This window comes from Saccoglossus kowalevskii, chromosome 4 (assembly GCF_978046115.1).
Source record: "Saccoglossus kowalevskii chromosome 4, keSacKowa6.1, whole genome shotgun sequence".
NCBI lineage: Eukaryota > Metazoa > Hemichordata > Enteropneusta > Harrimaniidae > Saccoglossus > Saccoglossus kowalevskii.
Genome location: NC_140644.1, coordinates 25,260,295 through 25,284,268, shown reverse-complemented (window position 1 = coordinate 25,284,268; position 23,974 = coordinate 25,260,295). Strand labels below are relative to the sequence as shown.

Sequence of the window (23,974 nt, the reverse complement as noted above, 5' to 3'; positions counted from 1 at the left end):
TGTTTACCTTGCAAGGTTCATGTATACTCTGCAAATCCAACGCCTCTGCCATGATGCATGCCATGATGCCACATATTCTTTGATGCTGAGCTTTAGTCAAGTTATTCAGTGCGGCCGTTAGCTGATCTACTGGAGTCAACCATGCATTGATTGCAGGTGTGGCCGTACTCAGTAGATTACTATCAAACCTAAAAAGTAACAATTTCAAATTTTAAGTATTTGTTATAGTGACCATTTAGTGACTTATACCAAATTTCATTCTCACATATTTTATTCTCTTAATTTATCAAATTTCTAGCTACAAACAAAATGTTAATATTTTTTCATATTTGCGAAACTTACACTAGTCCACTGGTAATCTCAGCATAGCTTTGTTTAGGCGGAGATGGAACATTAAACCAAACAGTAGAGATGGTGAATACACAATTTGAAGAACTTCCTGGCAGATCCCTTGGCTCATCATTACTTGTTTCTTCAACAACTTCAGGCGTAGAAACTGAAATCGTTGACCGTACTGAATCTTCACCTTTTATGGTGTCATCAGAACTAGCATCGTTGCTATGGAAATAGAATTTCGGTTTCGCTTTTGGTTGGTTAGATTTAGCTGTGCTGGCTTTATAGACAGGTCTGGTCCTTGGGCAAGAGTCAACATTTGTAGGCTGCGGACTACTGATTAATGTTATATCTTCATCAACAGAATCAAAGCCAAGCCTCCTCGCAGCTTTCAGTCCAATGTCGTCAATCCCGCACTCTAACATTATCCATCCTATTTTTTCTTCTTTTGAATAAACAGAGTCATCACTTTCTACAGAATCAAACCGACATCGCTTAATCCATCTACCTTGTTCGTAAGAGCTTGAACTGGCTGGATCAAATGCAAACATAACTTTGGACTGCTCCTCGGCCACGGCAGTCACAACAACTTTTGACAGGTCTTCATCCGGTGTTGGTAATTTCCGGAACTGACAATGCAATTTAGCAACTTGCACTTGCGCAGCTAACTCTTCAGTCTGGATCTCATCAAGTAAATCACCGGATCCTTGAAACTTGACTCGATTCTCATCATGTTTCTTACCACCAGACGTGGACTGCGGTGATTCATGATGTCCAGCAGGTAAAGCTTTGAAGGATCTGTCTCTCATCAGTAAATCGGCACTTATATTATCAGCCGATAAAGCTAACAGTGAAACAAATGATTTCTGACGAACGTTTCCTGGGTACGCTGGTAGACATGTTTCTTCTAAAGAAGCCTGGAAAATGCACAGATTGACCTGCATGGGAGAGATAGACAGAAATATTTTTTAGACTCTGTTTAAAATTCTACACTGTATATGCTCATTTACATGCATAAACAAATAACACCCTCCAGCAGTGTGCAACATTGCTTTGTATTAAATAAAACACTAATATCAGAGGTACATTACTTGGGGTTTGCAATGCGCATAGTACTGTATGGTGACATCATGCAAAGATCCCATTCAAGTCTCATCTTATAGATAACGAGACTGATGCTACGACCTTCTGACATGACATAGGCGGTTTGTAATAAAACAATAAAACATGTATTGCCACATTCATAGTGAAAAAATGTAATACATCAAAAATGTACAGAAAATATAGTTATTGTAATCCGTCATATCGTGAGCAGCTATTTTGATCCACCTGGACATCCTTGTATCCTAGTTACCTCGGATATGCGCATTTGCATTTTTCTGAGTTGAAACGCGAATGTGAGAGCGAGATTGAAACGGGATCTTGGTATCATGTCACCGTAGTTGCAAACCCCAAGTAATGTACCTCTGGTAATAATAACATAACATTTCATATATTTTCTGGTACACTAGAATATCACAACTTATTTCATGGCAAGATTAATTCTAAACTCTTTAAAACACTCTGAACAGGGAGAACTATTTTGTCTAGATTTAGTTTAGTTAGTTTTTCTCACCCTAGCTAGAGAGACAAATACTTGAATACTTGATACTTTACTGGCATTTGATGCCACAGTAGACCCTGTTGTTGGAGAGTCTTCTTTTTCTTCATGTTTTGGACTTGGACTTGAACAGTCATCAGTGGTTATCTTGTGATGGTCTTTCACTTCACCAAGGCAATTAAAATGTAGATTATCTAGCAGAGTTGATGGATGAATATTGCTGACTTGTGGTGTCAGTGATTCAACATATCTGAAAGAAATAACAATAAAAACATCAAATAAACTGTAAGAATTGAATTCACATTGAACTATGTGATCAATACTTTACCTGCTGAAAGACTCTATGGATACACCTAAATCAACAAGAATTCAAAAATATCACTTTTCACCAAAAATGACATAAATAATCATCAAAATTAGAGAATTAAAGATATCATTACAAAATGAACAAATCTGAGAGAGGACCACATGTAGTACCTATATATGTAATATCAAAGCAATCGGACTTGCAGTTTTTAACAAGAAGTAGAAAATATCACTTTTTACCAAAAATATTCACTAAAATTAGAGAATTGAAGATATCATCATGAAATGAACAAATCTAAGAGAGGTCTACCTAAGGTACATATACACCAAGTATCTAAGCATTCAGGCTTGTAGTTTTCAAGATGAAGTCAAAAAAATAAAACATTGGACACGGATGACGACGATGGACAATCACTCATATGATAAGCTCCGCTTGACAAAGTCGACAGCGGAGCTAAAAATTCATTTCATGATCATCAATGGCTGAGATATTAAATGAACAGAACTGCACAAGCATGCATTCTATTATTGTTCACTGCATGCCCTATGTGAAATATCCAGTCATTCAAATGCAATATGGCATTAGATCACGGTAGTACTTTATGACAATTTATTTACACTAGCTTGCTTGTGAATGAGCACCATGATTTTGGCAGGTCTCAAAAACTGGTTGATATGTGAACATGCATGAATACAGTCTCACCTTTGTAGAGCTTCTACCATGAGAGGTGACACCATGGCATCTACAGATCCTCTGACCTGTACAATGGCTCTGGTTTTACACTCATCACTTTCAGTCAGTGGTTCATTAGTTACCTCCTCTTCATCTACAAAACAAACATAACTTCAAAGAATCAACAAAAGCACACATTTACATGTATTTTGACTGTAATTATAATTGGACAATAACTTGTACTTTGACATAAATATGAATATTGTCTTTCATGGTATTTAATGTGCCATGTACAAGTGGAAACCAACCATACAGTGTATTTTATGGGCCAAGTACTGTAAAATTAGAATCAAAAGTCTTGATTTCTATTGAAATGATACAATGAAAGAGGAAGGATGAGAATTATATTAAAGTATCTACATGAGAAATGGTGAAGTTTTGGTTCTCAATAATTAAAAAAATGACGATGACTTCCAATGCAGATTTTACAGTACAAATACAAATATTTTGTACTGGTAATAAGTAACATTTAAGTTATAAAAAAAAATATAACTTCTTTGGAATTATTATTTTGTTTATTTCAGGTTATCAGGAATAAAAAGTTTGCAAGAAAAAACTGTTGCGCATGTGTGAAGACCTGGTATCAAGATTTACCCAGAACACACTGGTATACTGGTATATTAACTTACAGCATATGTATGTTTATGTACACTTACCTTGTTCAGCTATGTTTTCTGGCCGCTTCTGGTAGACCACCTTCCTATAAAGTCCTACCAATGTATCCGACTCAGACTCTGAATCAGACTCAAAACCACTCAGAGAACCATCATAGTTATCCCTAGTTGTAGACAGCTTGTCATGTAATAGTCGAATGCCAAGGCCTTTCTGGTGAAGGGTATACAGTGGCAGCTGGATACTTTCATACGAAGCCACACTCCCTAATGATGTTCTTGCGTTGGAAGAAGATCTAGAGGCTAGTTGTTGAGATGGAGGTAGTGTTTGCCAGTAATCACATTGCATCTGTGAAAGATGGCTGGCATAGCATGACATGAGTCCAGGGTATTCTGTCATAGGCTCGCCAATCATTGCTGCACCTCTGGTAAAAATCTCTGCCTGTTCTAGATGCTCAGGGAGTAAATCAGTTGGCGATGAAACCGCTGAGACAAACGAGAGTCCTGATGATGTAGACGTGGACTTTGATTTTGGTTCACTGTCAGTGACGAAAATGCTTTCTGACTGACTTGTAGAGGGGCTATCACTCTCAATCTCTCCCTCTAAATCCACAACTGGAGCACCAGGAGCAGAAAGTCCCATTATCTCTTGCATCAACTTCTGACTAGCTAGACTACTAAACCGATCTTCACTGGAAAATGGAGGAGTGTAGCTGCCATCTTCACTGGCAGAAAAAAAATCACTCTCAGCTAAAGATGTCTCTGACTGGGTCTGTCTGATCTGTCCAAGTGATCCCCGAGGTGGAAGGCCGCTAACTCTACTTCCAACAGATTGTTTTGATCTTGATGCCCTGGCTTTCTCAGATGGTAAGCCATCTTGGCTATCCAATGAAAAGTGTACAGAGCTCTTAGATTCCTCAACAGGACTTGCCATTTGTTCCACCTCCCCCATGTCAAAGCTATGGTGCCTGATGTGTTGAGCAGACTTGTCCCAATATAAGGCCTCCACTGGTAAACTGTGGCAGCTGCCAACCAGAGGTGGTTGCCCACCTAGGTATTTCACATGTAAGTCATGCCCCGAGCTGTGAATACTCGATTTAGATCGTAGACTAGATTCCCTACTGGCCTGTCTGTGTTGAGTTTCTGAAGACCTCCTACCATGTGTCTGATCAGTGACTTCTGCTTGTGTGGACATCTTATGCACCAAGCCATGTGAGCCATGCCTGCCTGATGCTGGGACTCTAGCACTTGCACTACTACTGCCACGACTTCTTGCTTGAGGACTGAAAGTTTGTACATAGCCTGGGGTAAATTTGAAATTTGGTCTTGTTGGCGAGCCTTCCGGACTTCTCCTTCTCTCACACACAGCAAAAACAAGTTGTCCCTCTTCCAGTAGACTCTGCCCATATGCATAACTCTGGTCACCTTCCTCTCCTGGTACCACAGTGAACAGAGTATCTGACTGGCCCCCGTTTGGAGAAAATTTATTCTTGTCAAAGAAATTTACACCATTGCTGTTATTCCCAAAAAACTTGCATCCACCCAGGCAGCCACATTTCCCGATCACTTCTGGGTTGAATACAGTATTATCCATTGGCCACAAAAACCACAATCGTTTTGTTTTCCTGTCGTGCAGGTTTAGAAACTTTTCCTGTAACTGGTGCAGCTGCGGATGCGAAAGTGGCATAGCAGCGTCGATGACAATTGGCCCGAGGGAGACACCACCGGCTTCTATCCATGTTTCATAATCTGAATGGTTGTCATAATTGTCACTACTGTGAGCGATGTATTGTTTCATTTCTATGTTGCGTATCATTACAGTGACTCCCTTCTCAGTATTAATACCATGTAGATTACATGTAGCTATTCGGAGAGGATAAAGCTGAAAAGAAACACAATCAAGCATTACTGTAGAATACTTTATTTTCACTTGGAATTTATTTTCGCTATTTTCGCTGAAAGGATGATTCCGTGAAAATAAAATTCAGCGAATATACTTTTTTTCCTATATTTCACATTAAACTCATCAAAAATCAGTGAAAATAAATTCCATACAAAATGCCCAAAAAGCCTATTCAGCGAAAATTAATTCCAATGAAAAGAAAGTATTCCACAGTACTCAACAGATTTAATTTTTTCTAGAAAAACATTATTCTTCTTAAGGTAGCAGAATAGTTTTTTGAGCACTTTTCACATTTTTTTGAAAATCACAAGAAAATATCTTTCTTGTGTGCAAACAAATACCCAAGTTTTTGTTTACCCAGTGTACACCCAACTAGTGCATCTCATTAATATGCATGGTTTACAAACATAACTGAACTGAGGGGTAAATAGTTTTAAGTTGGGCCACTTTCTTTATTTGCTATTTACAAACAACATTTTCATTGATTTGGGGAGGTGTTTTAGAGCAAATACCATTATAGCAGAAAATTATAATTTAATACAACTTGTTTTCAAAACAAAATGACTAGGAAACAAACAAATACATTATGCATACATGATAGCAACATCAAAGGAACACAGCTGAAACATCAAAAGCCAGTGACAATAACGGATCAAGCTGTAACTAGTCAGGTTGGCATTGAAAAGTACATGAATGACAAGGTAATGAGAATGTGACTTTCAAAATTTAAACCAGAAAATTCTGAAGCTGGTCCAGTATCCGTGGAAGTGTGGGACTTACCTGAAAATGACATGCGGACCCTGTATCCACCAAGTAGAGATCAATATGATCCAATGAAACCCTGGTCATTTCATATTTGACGTCTTCCACCAACTGACATGGTAATGAAGAATTTGCATCAACTCTAGTGCATAAATGTTGAGGTGCATCGTGTTGGCATTTTTTGTATGGCAGAGGAGGTTGGAAGGTATTCTCAGAATTCAGTGCCAGAAAGACAAACATTTGAGCAAAGTTGGCAAGTGACTGAATCTGCAACAGAACAGGGAAACAATAAATGTTGCATATTATTTTTTCTTTTAAAAAATCATTGGTTTAGTAACCAGATGTGTGGTATAATGGTTAGTGTGACTACCCAGCATTGCTGGTTCAACCCCTGTGGTTATCCATTGGTTTAGTAACCAGATGTGTGGTATAATGGTTAGTGTGACTACCCAGCATTGCTGGTTCAACCACTGTGGTTATCCATTGGTTTAGTAACCAGATGTGTGGTATAACGGTTAGTGTGACTGCCCAGCATTGCTGGTTCAACCACTGTGGTTATTCATTGGTTTAGTAACCAGATGTGTGGTATAATGGTTAGTGTGACTACCGGTACTCAGCATTGCTGGTTCAACCACTGTGGTTATCCATTGGTTTAGTAACCAGATGTGTGGTATAATGGTTAGTGTGACTACCCAGCATTGCTGGTTCAACCACTGTGGTTATCCATTGGTTTAGTAACCAGATGTGTGGTATAATGGTTAGTGTGACTACCCAGCATTGCTGGTTCAACCACTGTGGTTATCCATTGGTTTAGTAACCAGATGTGTGGTATAATGGTTAGTGTGACTACCCAGCATTGCTGGTTCAACCACTGTGGTTATCCATTGGTTTAGTAACCAGATGTGTGGTATAATGGTTAGTGTGACTACCCAGCATTGCTGGTTCAACCACTGTGGTTATCCATTGGTTTAGTAACCAGATGTGTGGTATAATGGTTAGTGTACGTGACTACCCAGCATTGCTGGTTCAACCACTGTGGTTATCCATTGGTTTAGTAACCAGATGTGTGGTATAATGGTTAGTGTGACTACCCAGCATTGCTGGTTCAACCACTGTGGTTATCCATTGGTTTAGTAACCAGATGTGTGGTATAATGGTTAGTGTGACTACCCAGCATTGCTGGTTCAACCACTGTGGTTATCCATTGGTTTAGTAACCAGATGTGTGGTATAATGGTTAGTGTGACTACCCACCAACTCAGACATCACATAAAATTGCAATATTCCCTGGATCTTTTTCTAAAAACAGCACTCAAAGCATGTAAAATCTAACATGAACAAAAAACTATGAAAGAACCATTTACATTAAGCAGACAACTCACTTGTGGTAAGGTAACTTTACCGCTGACTGATCCTACTTGAACTTCCACTAACCAGGCATATTCCAATGTCTCACTTGTTGGTGGTAAATCTTCACCAGAAAACATGGCATGACCTCTGACCTGTAGACCTGACAAGGTTAAGTGACCTTCTTTTAAATGGATGTCTGAGTCTGGTCGCTGTTGAAGAGAGAAAACAAGAATCTGACGAACAGTTCTTTCATGAAAACTATAACTGTTGACATTTCTGGTGAGGGTAGACCATACATTATTTAGACTTTAGCATAAATAATGAGATCATTTGCATATTTATTGCATGTGCTATAAAGTTTTCCACTTACTGAATAGGTATCAGCCATTAGTATTGTGACAGGTGATAGTAACAACTGTAGTTTGGTTTCTCGGTAGGTTTTGTGCATTTCAAAGCACAGCTGTTCAAGGTGAGCCACAGGAATCATCCCATCTTTCTCTCCACAGTGCTTTAAATTAAAATAAGTGAAATGATGCAATTGAATACATCTAGAGCCAACTTTAGTGCAATTTTAGGGTTCTAATTCTGTTCAGTATCATTTTAGCTGGAATTTCATTTTGCTGAAAATACATTTTTGTATGCAGTTTATTTTTGCTCATTTTAAATGTATTTCACTGAATATTTTTCACTGATTCATTCTTGGGGTGAAAACAGCAACAATAAATTCCAAGTGAAAATAAGGTACTTTACAGTAGATAGGGTAACAAGTAGCTTGATTGAAGGTACCGTGAAATCTGTATTAGAAGCCACACCCATTCATTTTGAACAATAGAAAATTGACTATTTCGTGTAGATGCTCTAATAGAAGCTGCATCTCCTCTGTTGCATTGCACCACTAGAAGCCATTACTTCTAATACAGATTTTACATTTACTATCACAAAAGTATAGGACTGCAGACAACTTATTCTGGTCACTTATAATTAATGTAGTACATTGCCTCAAACTACATCTGATCATGTAAGTCACCTTTACGTCTTGTATGTTCTGAACCAATCAGAACTTGTGTTACAGGCTGCCTGCTAGTGAGACACACTCTGATTGATTGACAAATCTTGTAAGAAGTAAGCATGATGAACATTGATTTGTGTTGTCATTTGACAGTTAGAATTGAGTTGAAATAAAGTGACCTCCACCGACATCAGATTTCAATCAAATTACAGACAATGTGATGTCATATGGATTTATAAACTGGAAAACATATTGATTCTTACTTAACAAACAACAAATAATAATTTGAGAACAGTTATTTTGAAAAACAATGAGTAAGTAAGTACATTGTATAGTAAGAGTCAGGATAAATATAACTAGTTGACCCCTGACCTTTGGGAAGTAACCTCTGACATTGGTTATGCTGGCTGATACAGTGACACATAGTGGTCGCAAAGTAAGTGGATTGATGTTCTCGTCATCTGTTTTATCAGTTATATCCACGGCAACACTGCTGGATGGTGACATGGACTGCGATGGGCAACTGCTGCTAAGATCTGTAAACATCTGATCTTCACCGAAAAAATTCTCCTGTAAAGGGAAAGTTAGTGATATTTGGGATTTGAAATTATTGATTGGATATTAATAGATAAAATTTTCCTCTGTACTGCTGCTGAAAACATTGATTGTTGTGTTCTCATGTAAGTTGTGAGTTTAGTCAAAATAATGTTCAGGTCACTTACACTTACCGGTACATATACCCTACTCTATAACCGATTGCATTTTGTCACATTTTTGGCCAGATTAATATAAAAACCACCTGCACAAAATTAAGGCCAGGAAAAAAAAATTCTCTGTTCCTCGTTTCATGGAAATTTTAAAATGAGGCGGCGAAGCGATTTTTTTGTTTTTTTGTTTTTAATACTGAGCTAAAATGGGGGTTAATTTGAGACAAGTACGAGTACAGGCGCATTTTGGAATGCTTTAGAAGAAAAAAAAACGTCTGAGGTGCATAGTTCCAAAAATATTTTTTTCTCAGCCTAAAATGCAACAAATTTTATTCCAATTACAGTAATTTTAATAAATGTAAGTATATCAATAAATGTATTGTTTTGACATTTTTATTTTAAAATCATAATCATTTGTATGGAGTGTATGCCATACAGAATACAAAATAGCCCATTTGCTTTGAATAGTGCTCTGTGAGTAGCTAACTATTTTGCGATAATTAATATTCATGAATATTACCACGTACATGTAATACTATCAAACCTTTATAAGATTATGGTATGCAAGAGAGTGGTATGCGATGAAAATCACACACAAAGAAAAGAAGTCACACAATTTTGCAGTAGTATCACAAAGTTTTCTAGAAACATTTCTCGAAATTCAAATATGAATCCGTGAAAAAAATGGTTCAGTCAGACAGTTTTTGGTACTGTCATCGCATATTCACAAAGTGTGTAATATGTGCACTTCATGTTTTTTATTGCGGCAATAATCTTTCTAATAGCTCATTTATGTTTACGCAATTGAATATTTCCAAGCATGTAGTGCATTCTGTGACAATATCAACAGAATGGGGTCACTTACAAATGTTTTCAAATCGTAAAGAGTTAATTGCATATTATCGTACATGGTTATAAAAGTTGCATACCCTTTAGCTTACCTTTAGGAAATAAAAGTGTCTAAGAATAGAACCATAAACAAAGAGTTCAGAAGGACCCATGTCAAATTCCACACTTATGACGTCTGGTGGCAGTGTACTTGGATCTACTAACATACCAACAGCCACTTTAGTGTCCTTTGATGTTCCTGCTATTGTACTGTCTATAGAGGGCGCTACTTTCATTGGTAGGTCATCATTCGGTGGGAGAGGATAGTACGTGTAGCCGAGATTCAACGAGGCCTCAGGTACGGACAGGCAATCAATCCAACCAGTACTAGTGAGCAAGAAGTGATTAGTTTGGTTGCTGTTTTCAATTATTATAAGTATGAATGTATTGTAAGTATTAATCCAATCTTATACCATATACCACATCATATCATTTTTATCAAATATTCATTATATTAAATCAAATCATAAACAATATTCCATATCATAATATTCAAATTATATACCATAGTACACCATATCATATATGCATATCATATTAATCAAAAATACCATATCATAGATTATATTAATCAAATTATAATTCATATACCATATCCTGTGCAAACGTTTTAATCAGTCTTGACCCAAATTGACCCTCTGTCTCATACCTTTCTTGAGTTACATTCCTCCATTTGGACTTCATCTTCTTATTAGATGTGTTACTATTATCAGTCATTTCCTTACACTTCATTCTCTCAACAGCCTCCTTACAGGATCTATCCAACGCTAGTAATACATGACGACTGGTGTATGGTATGAAAATCCGCAAGTCAGCATTCTCAATCTGGTACGAACAAAAAGTATTACGTTATGAACTTTACCCCACCATTTCTTTTACCCACCATGATTCTTGACCATACTGACTGAATTGTTCAACAGGCATGTATTGTTAAGCATATATTGCTTGAAGCCTTTGACATAACAGTTAAGGTACTCTTAAGATATCCCAGTCTTGAATTTGTTATATATATGTTATAAATATTTTAATAGATTTATTTGTGAAGAGTTTTCAGCAATGATTCAGGTTATTCTGTTCAATGATTTAAAAATGAGCTCATCACAAAATTAAAATAATGATCTGTGATGCACACTGGAATCCGGTTTATTTCCTGTATAACCATTAGACTCTGCTTTCTGTATTCATGTTTCTACAGTGCCCAATTAAACATAACATACTTTCTGGGTTGGTTTTGTTTAGTGCACACTTGAAGCAGAATTCAAAATAGGGATCCATAATAGGATTAACTATTGATTTGAATGATTTGATACACATACTTTGTGAATGACAAAACTACTAAATTTGGTTCACGGCTCAATTTACTGTATATGTTAAAGACTTTGAACAAAATATATGTGACAATACATACTGCTTGTCAAACATTACAATTGTGATAATGACTAATGAGGATTCACAAAATAAATGCAAATGCAACATTCGGTTAAAAAACAAAAAGAAATAACAAAATGCACAATTTAAACTTGAACTCATTAACTGGAATTTGTAACGATCCATATTTCATATACTTACTGCGATCCAAAACTTGATCGGTACGGTTTCAGGCAAGAAGTCAGAAAACGGTAGATTGAAGGATATATCAAAATGCTCACCGCATATCGCTAGTAAAACTATGCAATAAAGAGATATGTGAGTTAACATAGGGAATGTTGAGAAAAATAGTTTAAAAAAATGCTGTGAGTGCCATTAGTGCCAAGAAAGAACTAATTCTACACCTTCTTCAGACCTTTTCATTTCTAACTGAATGTAACAGACAGACAACATATTTGTAGGCGACAAAAGCTATAAACATGTTGAATAGATAAATATGCACCCCTAGTTTTATAATTATTCTCACCATTCTCTTGATTCTGAGATGAACAGTCAATCCAGTTGTATAAATTTGACGGAAGAATTAATTCAAATTCATTGAAAACAAGATTGAACTGCCACGTATAGGGTGTAAATGACAACAGATCAGGTTTACTTTTACTTGACCAATCATTCATTAAATCTGGAAGAGATAAATAAACTATTAATAGTTTAATAAATTCCACTAACTTTATAGGTTCCAGGGAATGTAGTATCATTTTTGGCCAGATTCCCATCGAGAATGTGCAGAGTAATTGACAAATTTATTTCGTCTTAATTGAGTCTCAGATGCAGGAAACAGAATTTATGGTTAACATGAGCTATGTGTCTATGTCCTAGAAAATACTTGAAACTGAAGCAATGCAAAAACTGCTTAAATATTGGCATTTGTATTTTGTACTGAAATCTTATTCTGACAGAATCAGGTGTCTTCATACATAAAGGGGATTTAAATATGAGAACAAATTAAAGTTATTTCAATAAAAAAAATTGAAAAAAAGATAATCAAGAGAAACATACCTAGGAGAAAAGTTTTATGTTGATAAATAAAAAACCATGTTCCTTTACAGAATGTCAAATCACATTCCCACGTCTGATGGTGATTCCAAATCATAGGGTAGTGCACATTCACTGAAAACTAACAAAATAAAACAGGAAATTAAATTTGGTAAAATTTTGAATTAATGGTCAAGCATCTCAAGGTCACACACAGATGAACTATTTATTAACAATCTTCTTGCACTGAAACTGCAATGTGATGGTGCCATTAAAATGAATGCATAGGATGACTTGCGATGTTATGGTAGTAGCCACTGGTGGATCCAGAAATTCAGCAGGGGGGGGTGGGGGGCTCCTATTGACGTGGCCGAAGTACACCTCCTAAATCTGCGCGTGGTAGCTACATTCACTACAAGTGCATTCATGTTTCCACAGTTCCATGCAAGCCACAACAAACCATGAGATGTCTATGAGATCTGCATTATTATGAAGGCTGCATGACCTTTATCTCATCAACCCTTGCCATAATTTACCTGCAATGTTTCACTCTCAATGAAAGACCTGTACTGTAAACTTGTGGATGAATCTACATGTAATAACTGCCCCGTAATAGACGTCCTATATCCGTCACTATGCACAACCCATGGCACTATGACCTCTATGTACGAACCGGCACCAATATTCATATGTATAGCGTTAGTTTCCTGTCACAAAAACAACATAACAATATGGTATAACAGTATAAAGTCATGTTAACATAAGATGAAATGTAGATGGATCAACCTCAATGTAGGATGTGTAAATGTGGTCACAGAAATCAAAACTGAGAATGTGAAAAATGCACATTTATTCATATGATATTTATGCAATCATTTTATCGATTCACATCACATGACTCAATAATGTTTGTTTTTCCCTCATTAATATTAATTACAATATTTTCTTTTGTTTACAAATTAAAATATTCTGTTGTAAATAAGAGTCCTCTCAGTTCATTTTCTCATGGAGGTGATTTGTTATTTTATAATGTTGCTTTTATCCATTACATATCACATGATTAGCATAAATAGTGACAGTTCAGTCATAACATTCAGTTGTGATACAAAAACAACAGACGAATTTCTGGTCAACAGGTCATCAACAACTTTAATTTCATTTTATAAGAATTCAGATGTAATACCATTACATAGTGAATCATACTAATTCATGCACTGGGTCAAAGTCACTAAAATGGCATGTCGCTCTTTGAAAGTGGTTTACAGTATTAATACTAGCGCCCTCCAGTGGCATTCATTTTGTTTCCCTTTCTTTTTATGTCAGATACAGTAATACTCATTATTAATAGTCATATAGTAATCTCATAAATAAAGATACTAAATTTTTCAGACAACTGAACCTAAAATTCTGCACATATACTTTGGTTTTTATATTACAAATTTATCAATCAATAAAATATTTATTGTTATTTAATCAATAACTCATACTCAAAATCATATAATTAATTACTAATTAAATAAATAAAACAATGCTAGCTACAAATATGAGTAAACCTGGTGACTGTTTAATTAATAAAGTATTAATTTTGTTAATCAATGTGAGAATAAATAAACAAAAATAAACAAGTAGCTGAGACTGCACGGTGTAAACTTACTTTGCATTTTGTAAATAATATGTCAATAGTAGCGTCTGCTATAATATTTAATCTGAAATCAAAACTTGTGGATTGCCTGGTATCCCCGGGTTGCGCAGGTTTGGTTACAACTAAGTCTTGGTAATCCACTGGATAGAACAACTTATGAAGCCACTCCCTGGAGAGAAAAAATGATAATGATGGTTAAAATATAAGTGATTGCAGCGTAAAAAGCTATGACCATTACGTATTTGTCTATTTCAATAGAAACGATGAAGTCTCCAATTTTTTCTTTTATATTTTTTTTTTTTTTTAAATTGTTTTTTATTTTTTATTTATTAACACATATTCACACCCCAGAAGGAATAGCAATGATTACAGATATTAGTAAAAGTATACAGAAAGGAAGGAATAAAAATAAACTAATCTACAAAAACAGAAACTGACAAAAAAAAGTGTTTTTGGTGTATACTGAACTAGTATAGAAAAACGCCTCTGTAATTAACATGTATGGGCAACTGATGGAGCAAAATAGTCTATGGAATTACACAATTTACAAAATGTACCACATCTTTGTTTAATCAGAAGCACTTTTCACAAGAAATTAACACCATAGCCACACAAGTTCCCCCCACACACGCACTCACACACACTCACATTCAAAGTCAATATAACATTGTATATTCATGTACAAGTACATGTACATGTACATGTATATAAAGCTCAAAGCCCAATTCCATACACAGATACACACACCCATCCACCCAAATATCAGCTGATTACTTGTTGCTAAGCAGGGGTTACTAGGACAAGCACAGTGTGTGACAAGGAAATAGAAATGTGATCTACAAACTGTACAGTAGATACAGTTATGTAATACAAAACTCAGAAGGAAGTCAGAAATATAAAGTGACAGTCAGATAGTTACATTTATCAACGTATTACTCAAAATATTGTGGAAAATTAGTATTATAACTGCACCATCGTCAACTATTGTCACAATCACAAATTAAAAACCAACATTTCATTTTCTTTTTAAATGTTGATCATGACTTGTAGCTAATAGAAAATCCAAAATTATCTGAAAATTTATCAACAAATACATAAAAATTGGAACCAAAATTATGATGTAAAAATTAGGTGGGTGGGTTAAACCAAATGCAACATCCATATGTAGAGATAGTTATAGCACACATATAAATGGTGAAATTTGCATAAATAAAATATAAATAGATTTGTTTATATAATACCTTTGTCTATCTGCCCACGGTCCGTAGCTAAGGTCAGTCCCTTTACCACATTTGACGTTCATACCCCAGCACGGTGCCGGTGATATCTCATAATCTTCAAGTGTATCGGGCACCAAGCCTAGTCACATAAAAATAACAATTTAATATTTATTGAGTTAATTAAAAGTAATATAGTTAAATTAAGTTATTAAAACATATTAAAATAAATGTCAACAAGTACTGTAAAATCTGTATTAGAAGCTGCGGCTTCTATTAAAATGGTACATTGCAACAGAAGGGATGTGGCTTCTATTAGAGCATCTAAACATATGAGAAACGGTGAATTTTTGGTTCTCAATTATTCAAAAAGAATGGTTGTGACTTTTATTAGAGATGCCGCTTCTAATACAGATTTTACGGTAAGAGTATTGTGTTACATCTAGGGTTCTGTCAAGCCTCATTAATATTATTAATCTACATGCAATATTAATTCATTTATGAATTATCACTTTTTGCAATCACCTAAAGTAATATTGTTATTATTCAAGAACCTTACTTATGGCAAAGTTAAGTCACATATCTCAATTGATACCAATATGCTATCAACATATTACATAACTTAATAAAAATGAAATTGGCAATAGAATAAATATAATAAAATTTGAGCAAAATATATCAAAACATTGTTGTGAAATTATGTTTTCATGATGAGATTTTGCACAAATTTATTACTACTGCCATAGCAATAGAAAGTACCAGGATGTGTGACCTTTATGGGTCATGAACACATGCATTTATAGATTGACTACTTTTAAAATTAGTTCCTTTTAATTTGCACTTAGACACATTCAGCGTTTTCACCTGAAAAATAGTGTATTCTTTGCTAATTTACATAATAATAGAACATATTAATTAACACTACTCTATTTGTTGTCATGGTAACTGAACTCTATTGTTTATTTTACAAAGATGTGACCCTTTCATGTAATATATAGCTCAGTAAGTGATACTAAAATATAATGTAACATCACAATTCATATAAACTTTTCTCAGAATTGTAGTCGACATATTAAATTATTAAAATCACTATCAGAAACATAATACCCCATCAAGGATTTATATGGGCATGTAACTTTGTAACTTTAATATCCAGTGAAGAAGCCATGTAATATCATTCTGTATGTCCTCAATCAAACTTATTTTCAAGCAATGGAGTTATACATGTATGTACGCTGGAAAAGTTTGATTGTGTATAAAACTGAAATAAATATACCCTATATTGTCAAGATGTAATACAATAGGACATGCTGTGTTGCAGGCAAATAAAAGAAAACAATGGTGAAAATTGTTTCAGCGGTAACCTGCAAATAACCTTTACACTAATTTCAGTTTTATTTTTAGCAAGATTACTATAATCCCATATATGCTTTGTAGACAATGAAATGAGTGAAAGGGAAATTTGTATATCACAGTATGAAAATATATTAATGTGAGAGTGCTCACCAGGTTCATCCCAATAATAATAGAAATCAACAGCATTAGATTGTAACATGACAAATCCTTCTCCCATGTACCGTGGTGGTCTGAAAGATAAAAAAACAAATGAGAGTTATGCTTTGGTAACATTTTTTTAGTGCATATATTTAATAACAAATAGGGTAATAGTATGATATGTTCCAATCAAGACTGTAGATAAATATTTTTTCACTTAATATTTTATTTTTCAGTTGTTAGTAATCAGCAATGATGAAAAAAAAAATGTCTCTATTCGATACGCATTTTCATATTGGTGAAATTCACATTGTACAAAATATACCAAAATGGTATATTTTCTGAGGTGTTCTATTTGAGTAGTTGGGTGAGTGTCATGGTCAGAAATGGGATGGCATTACTTGAGAACTATTTTCTGAGGTGTTCTATTTGAGTAGTTGGGTGAGTGTCATGGTCAGAAATGGGATGGCACAAGTACCAAACTGTGCAGGTAAAAGATTTACTAACATATTGAACTGATTTAGAGAGTGAAGGGCACACTAAAGGATTTAATTTATTGCTTTGTGGTATGTGAATAGCATAAGCCATGGCAAATAAACAAAAACATTCCTTCCAAAGAAATACATGTACCCCTGGTATATACATTTTGTATATACAGAACTCGTCATTGTTCCCCCATCTTAGATTTTAATGCATCTATCCAGACAGACTACCAGCATAGGTAGTTGACATGGCAACAAAGCCCTGATTCCATAATTTTTTTTTTACATTATTAACTGTTTCAAGAATTACTTTCTATTAAAATCAATGTTGTAGCAATTTGAATTACATTGCATCTATGCTTGGCTACTCAACCAAAACATTACATAGAAATATTAGTTTACATCAAATACAGTACTGGTAATAGATTTATATTCATACATGTATTTGCCACTACATGCTTTGAGCATTACGGTAATAGTTTAGAAGATGATCAAATGGGTCAAACCATTTGGCATGGTGGGGAGGATGGGTGGTATGACATGAAATATACTATACCCAAGAATGAAGTGATAAAATTTGGCCAATTTGAAATTGATCTGAATTTAAAATGTTATCACATTTACCGGTGCACCATTTTAGCGAAGAGTGTTAATTATACGAGATGATGCATGCATACATTTAACCCTACATTATGTGTATAAAACTGTTAACTATACAAGTGCTATTCATATGAAATACCCATCCAATATCTCATCAGACCATGTCAACCATTCAGTCATAATTACTATCAATCATCCCAGAATATTAATCATTTCCCTGTCTGTGATATCATATTACAATACACCACAATGACATACTTGAGTGAAATGCGTCTAATAGATGTTGTGTAACACATCAATGAAAGCTAATATCAGTACTGTAGGAAATTTAAATATTGAGCTATTAAGTATGTGTACAACGAATCACTGGAAGAAATTCCCATTGAATACACTGGAAAAAGATGATCACATCAAAAACTCACTAAATTTAGTGTAATTTTTCTGAAAGTCTTTAATAATATTAGGATTTCTATCAATAAAAATATAAGAATTTTTTTGTATAAGACACTGAGGAAATTTCCATGAAGAAAATACTATCACTATAGAAACCAGAGCAGAAACTGAGAAAATTTTCCATGACATATCAGATTGTCCATTGACCCTCGGCTTTGAACTAGACCTTTGCCAATTGACATTGGTGAGTCCATTAAAGCAGTCTGTGTCCTAATGTCATGCATTCATAAATAAAGTTTGAAAAAAATATCATTAAATTTCAATTTATTAAAAACGTTTTGACTGAAAACATCTGATCACTTTGGTAAGGCAATTACAAAGCAACAAATTATGCGTGAAACATTGGCTTCATCATATCATTCCAAGTTTACATGATAAATTTACATGAAGTATGTTTTACTATTGTGTTAAGTTTAAGTTGTGTTGTTGGCATTATTTTGTTCATTTTCCATTTGAAATTAAAAAAAAAAGGCACAAACAATCTAGAAAAATATAGCATATGAAAGCCATACAGACCCCTGCTGAAACATTCTGTCATACAATGCTGTTTTGAATTGCTGCCTTGGGAGTAAGCTATTCACAACACTATAACAAGTATGTAATGTTCAAAGTAAAAGAGTTATCCTATAAAGGGATGGGCACAATGGCTGTACAGGAAATAAACAAGTGTGTAGTGCAGAGAAATCTTAATTGGATAGGCGTCACACTGAATTTCATTTTGTGAACATCAAGCATGTGACTCAGTGGCAGGAAGATGCCCTAAGATACTGAAAATTACACACAATAATCTACGCGAACCCAGACATCTGAAAATATCATAAATGTTGATATAATGGGTGAGAGACTTCCAATAAACACAACACAACAGCTTTAATGAAAGAGAAACTGAAGAAATCAAATTCATTACCATGGCAACACAGCAACAATCATGGACAAATACAAATGGTTGAAAAAACATACCGGTAGTAATAGTAAAATAAAGAATACGTACTCATCCAATTGACCCTGGAATTTTGGACTTGGTGCAAACATGAGTCTGACATTCTCGCCGTTACATTTGACGCTATGCATGAATTGGTCTAATGGCGTGGAAGCCTGCTTTGTTGTGTACATAATATGGGCATCTTCAAAACTAACAGTCAACGTAGTGGGTACAAGACGATTACCAAACACTACTCTTCCCTGGAAGATGCAATACAAATAATATGAAGATATTATGATACCGCAAAATAGGAATGAAAACATTTTGGCAGGAGTGTTGGCTGAGGCGTAGCAGAGGTTTATGCAAACATGTACTGTCTGATTTCATACTTTGCCTTATCATAGTGATAAGTTTATTAATATAAAACATTTCAACCCAAATGCTTGGCATATGGAACCCATAATTGGGCAAGATTTGCAAAGATTTGTGACACTTTCTCACTAAGAACTTCAATTTCTAGCAAGGCTGCCATCCTGAAAATAACTGGTAATCTTTCCATATTTTGAGTTTGCATTTCCTAGTAATGTAGGATGCAGTAATAATAAAATAACAATCAGTAATATCAGATCCTCCTATATCTATTTTACAATCTCTGTATCTACAATAGTGCTCCAGATACGATATTCATATGCATTTTTAATGAGGTCACATGGCCATATATGGTCGTTAAGTATGTTGATCAGCTCATGTGCCCAACGTCTTCAATAAAGCACTGATTAAATGTCTACAATATGTGACGAATGATAATTAACCATTTGTACATCTTGGGTAAATTCAGGACATTTTTCACTTACCGTTGATACATCTACTTTAATGACAGGTATTAAGTCTCTCCAGGACACATCTTTGCTTTGTTTACGAATAGCTGCCGTCTGCTCATGTCTGGAGAAAAAAAACAATAAAATAAAATCACACAGGTTTCCTCAATTGGTATTACTGTGGTGACCCTTCGTTGACCTACCTTGTGACAAACTTTTCATGCTTGACATAACCGTCACATCCATGACCCCTAACTTTGCCTAACCTGACCTGAGATGATTTCTTTATCTATTCAGATGACATGATGCCAACAAGCGCAACCCTGACATAGTATTGACCTTCTGTGAAAGACTCGTACCCCTGACCTTGTTTGACCTGACCTGTGATTCTCATACACAAACACTATCCTAACCCACGCATGATCAAGCATGCCTCATAGCATGATGCCATGTGACCCCAAAACTACACTTCATTCCATTCTCAACCATTGTACATTGTACCTATATTACAACAATCAATACAGCAATAAATTAAACTCAAATGTCTACATATATACATGCATCAATGATGTTCCACTAAGAAAACACACAAAATAATGGCAAGCATAGTTTAACTTAAATACTGTCATCACCACATCGGCTCCTTGAATAATTGAATTTACAAACAGAACAACTATGTATGATAAATCGGCACCATCTAGTTATACTGCCATTTACAGACAAAACAGGGATAATGGGTCAGGTCACAAACATTCTGATGTATCAGATAGTTTTCTCAGTCCCTTCAGTGTTCAGTTTAGACAGGTTTCACTGTAAGACCTCTATAAACTGAACACCTCTGTAAACTGAACAATTTTCTCTTCAGTGTTTAGACAGGCTCTAAATACCTGTAAACTGGACAATTTCTTAGATACATTGTAGGTTTCACTGCATTAAAAAGCAACATACGCTATTGTAATCTCATTTCAATAGCTTAATTGGTTTAACTAGGATGTGATCTGACTTGGAATATATCTAAGAACTAAATACCTTTTCTGATTCGCTGCTTCTTTACGTTCTTTTTCACTTTCTGGTATCATAGTAGGCTCAAGTCCGAACTTCTTTTCAATCTGACTGAAGAGTGTAGATCTGTTGTATTGGTGATACTCCAAACCATTCAGTAATATATTTAGCCTGGTCTCCGCATGCGACATATCAGCTAGAAATAACACACAAAGTAGTTCAAATCAAATGATTACAAGTATCATGGAAAACAGTGAACTACATCAAAAATGAACAATCATTCTTAGTTTTAGAAATCAAAGCTGAAATATGCAGTAAAAATATTAGTTTGAAGAATATTAGCAAATAATTCCATAAAACTTTACAGATTATATAAATATTTTAATCATCATTGTCAATGAAACAAGGATTTCTTTAGTTTTTTTCAGTTGTCTCCCAAACCCTTAAGAAAGCTGAAATTTTGTGCAAAGATTCACTACTTTGAGATCAAGTATGGTGACTCCATATTTTTTTAAACAAATATTGAAATAATGGATTGCTACCAAGTTTATTTTTAACTAACTGAAAATAGAACCAAGTACAGAGAGAAAGTACACCGCAAAAGTTGATTGCAAATAAATAAATAAATCAAACATCAGTAATTAACACTTAGTTATAAATTGAACTGAAAAGCCACATGCTCAAGATATGCATGATCAAGCCCCTCTATCACACTACTCGCCCACCCCTTATGAACAAAATGATTCTAACCTTGGTCTGGCATAGGTTTGTATGGCCTCCACCACCTAAATATAGCCCAGCCATCCTGTACTCTGAAAATTAAGAACACTCATTAATAATGTATTACATCGTGAAGTACATAACAATAAATGTAGTTGATATGTTAAGCACATATAAGGGTTGGGCCAATGAATATTCTGAGGTCATAATATGTATCTATCGCAACGTACATGCATGAGCAAACTGTTACTGCTCGGCATATATACCAAAGCATAATGGTGCACCAGTTTCCTGCCCAAGTTATACTTTGTAGTATACTTATAATAACTCTATTATTATATGTCTTCTCGATCCAATCGCTTCAATAATGAAACCAGTAAATGAGCATGAAAATTAATTTTGTTTTGAATATTGTTTGTCTCTTCTTATTTGAAATTCGATTTCCAAATAAGGTAGAATGCAAACTTCCTGTTCAATGATGCCAAATTACTACACTCATTAAAGTTTAATATAATCATATACTGGTACATGTAGACTGTCGACAGTCCTCGGGCCTTGTAATTGTGTATCCTAGACATTCAAAACGCAGATGGGAAATGCGAAGCATTTCACGCGAGCGACTTTAGTCCCGAGAGACTGTCCCCGTTTGCAGGTTTCTAGTTGATATGAATAATTCATAGTTGATGCTGACATCACAAAATAAATGATATGCAAATTTATTCTAAATGACATCCTGAATGCATTGGTTATTCACGTTATGAACACAATGAATACAGTCGCTCCAACCAAAATAACAAAGAAAATATTAAATCGCCTAGAACCAAGGAAACAACATGCATTGTTTGTGGCAGTGATATAGAAAATATAGAAAACAGAAGGAGATTGTTTCGGGGGATCAACAGAACTACGACATGCAAAGAAATCAAATTTGTTGTGGCAGAGACGGTCGATCTACATCTTGGCAGTTTGTATGCATGCAGAAAATGTGGACTGAGAGCGTCGACTCTGCATAAAAACATGGATGAATTCAGGAAGAAATTTCAACAAATTAAAGTCGCAGGCATTTTCTACCAAGAGAATGGCAACTGAAAGTGGAGGATCCCTGGTTTCGAAACAAGTTCTTTTTGACAAGACGAATGTCAACAACAGCACGCTGACGAACACATCTTTTCCCTCTGTGTAGTTTACGATAATGTCCCACTGGTATTCTTTGCAAGAAATATCATGGTAGTCATGATAAAATGAGAGACATCTCCACGACTATCATTTGCATATGAAAGTACCCGGCTCTGGTAAGAAATCTTACCAGTGAATTGCAGCACCGGACAGTCAGTCATGCCTAACGACACTCCATACTTCCTGTCCCGGCGTTCACAATTTATTCACACCTATTATGTTCATACACAATATTCAATAACATAATAACAGATTAATATTAGGTATGACTGTTGACAGTCTATGCTAGATGTAGAATGTACTATACATGAAATCTTTCAGTTGATACATATAAGGGTTAGGCCAATGAATATTATTTTGCTGCCAGTATGTTGCAATGGACATAAAAACTAATTCAGTTAAAGGCCCAGGTATACTATAAATACGCTCCTAAACAATAGGGATTATTTCCTTGCTTGTCACGCTGTAGTAAACAACTCCAGCCAAGCTCCGGTAAAAAACGCGTTTTTCTCGAACTCACAGGTCAATTATGTCGTGCCAAAGTGGATGTATGTGACTATGAATACCACAGCAGTGACTGTGTGTAATATTTATGACAATAAAGAGTGTACGAGCTGAGATTTTGGCGGATAAAAGTCGGGGAAAGGGACGCGCTACAATTCTTGAATAATTAACTACTGTCAATCAAAGTCACGTGATGTTGGACCCCTGAAACAGGATGCGTCATAGGCTATGCAAGTGATTAACAACACTCATTAGCATAGCCACACCTCCAATTCACACTTGCCTTGGAATTGGGCCTTTAATTGAACGAGCTTCTATGTATATATTTCAGTTATCAGTG

The 23,974-nt window shown here is 35.2% G+C and overlaps 1 protein-coding gene across 1 annotated transcript in view; it reads right to left on the bottom strand.

The window, feature by feature from the left end:
• The window catches only part of LOC100371118 (bridge-like lipid transfer protein family member 1), a 71,250-nt gene that overhangs the window by 41,777 nt on the left and 5,499 nt on the right, over nucleotides 1–23,974 (bottom strand). Inside the window, exons 3-24 of the mRNA XM_085498347.1 lie at nucleotides 21,985–22,046; nucleotides 21,262–21,430; nucleotides 20,269–20,356; nucleotides 19,484–19,674; nucleotides 16,970–17,049; nucleotides 15,488–15,605; nucleotides 14,259–14,415; nucleotides 13,141–13,311; nucleotides 12,629–12,746; nucleotides 12,096–12,251; nucleotides 11,771–11,868; nucleotides 10,851–11,026; nucleotides 10,255–10,528; nucleotides 8,979–9,176; nucleotides 7,968–8,105; nucleotides 7,630–7,806; nucleotides 6,267–6,515; nucleotides 3,629–5,465; nucleotides 2,943–3,066; nucleotides 1,949–2,183; nucleotides 343–1,271; nucleotides 8–188 (exon numbers count right to left, since the gene is read on the bottom strand). Of these exons, the coding sequence (XP_085354473.1) occupies nucleotides 8–188; nucleotides 343–1,271; nucleotides 1,949–2,183; nucleotides 2,943–3,066; nucleotides 3,629–5,465; nucleotides 6,267–6,515; nucleotides 7,630–7,806; nucleotides 7,968–8,105; nucleotides 8,979–9,176; nucleotides 10,255–10,528; nucleotides 10,851–11,026; nucleotides 11,771–11,868; nucleotides 12,096–12,251; nucleotides 12,629–12,746; nucleotides 13,141–13,311; nucleotides 14,259–14,415; nucleotides 15,488–15,605; nucleotides 16,970–17,049; nucleotides 19,484–19,674; nucleotides 20,269–20,356; nucleotides 21,262–21,430; nucleotides 21,985–22,046 (5,926 nt within the window). The remainder of the gene's footprint in view (nucleotides 1–7; nucleotides 189–342; nucleotides 1,272–1,948; nucleotides 2,184–2,942; nucleotides 3,067–3,628; nucleotides 5,466–6,266; nucleotides 6,516–7,629; nucleotides 7,807–7,967; nucleotides 8,106–8,978; nucleotides 9,177–10,254; nucleotides 10,529–10,850; nucleotides 11,027–11,770; nucleotides 11,869–12,095; nucleotides 12,252–12,628; nucleotides 12,747–13,140; nucleotides 13,312–14,258; nucleotides 14,416–15,487; nucleotides 15,606–16,969; nucleotides 17,050–19,483; nucleotides 19,675–20,268; nucleotides 20,357–21,261; nucleotides 21,431–21,984; nucleotides 22,047–23,974) is intronic.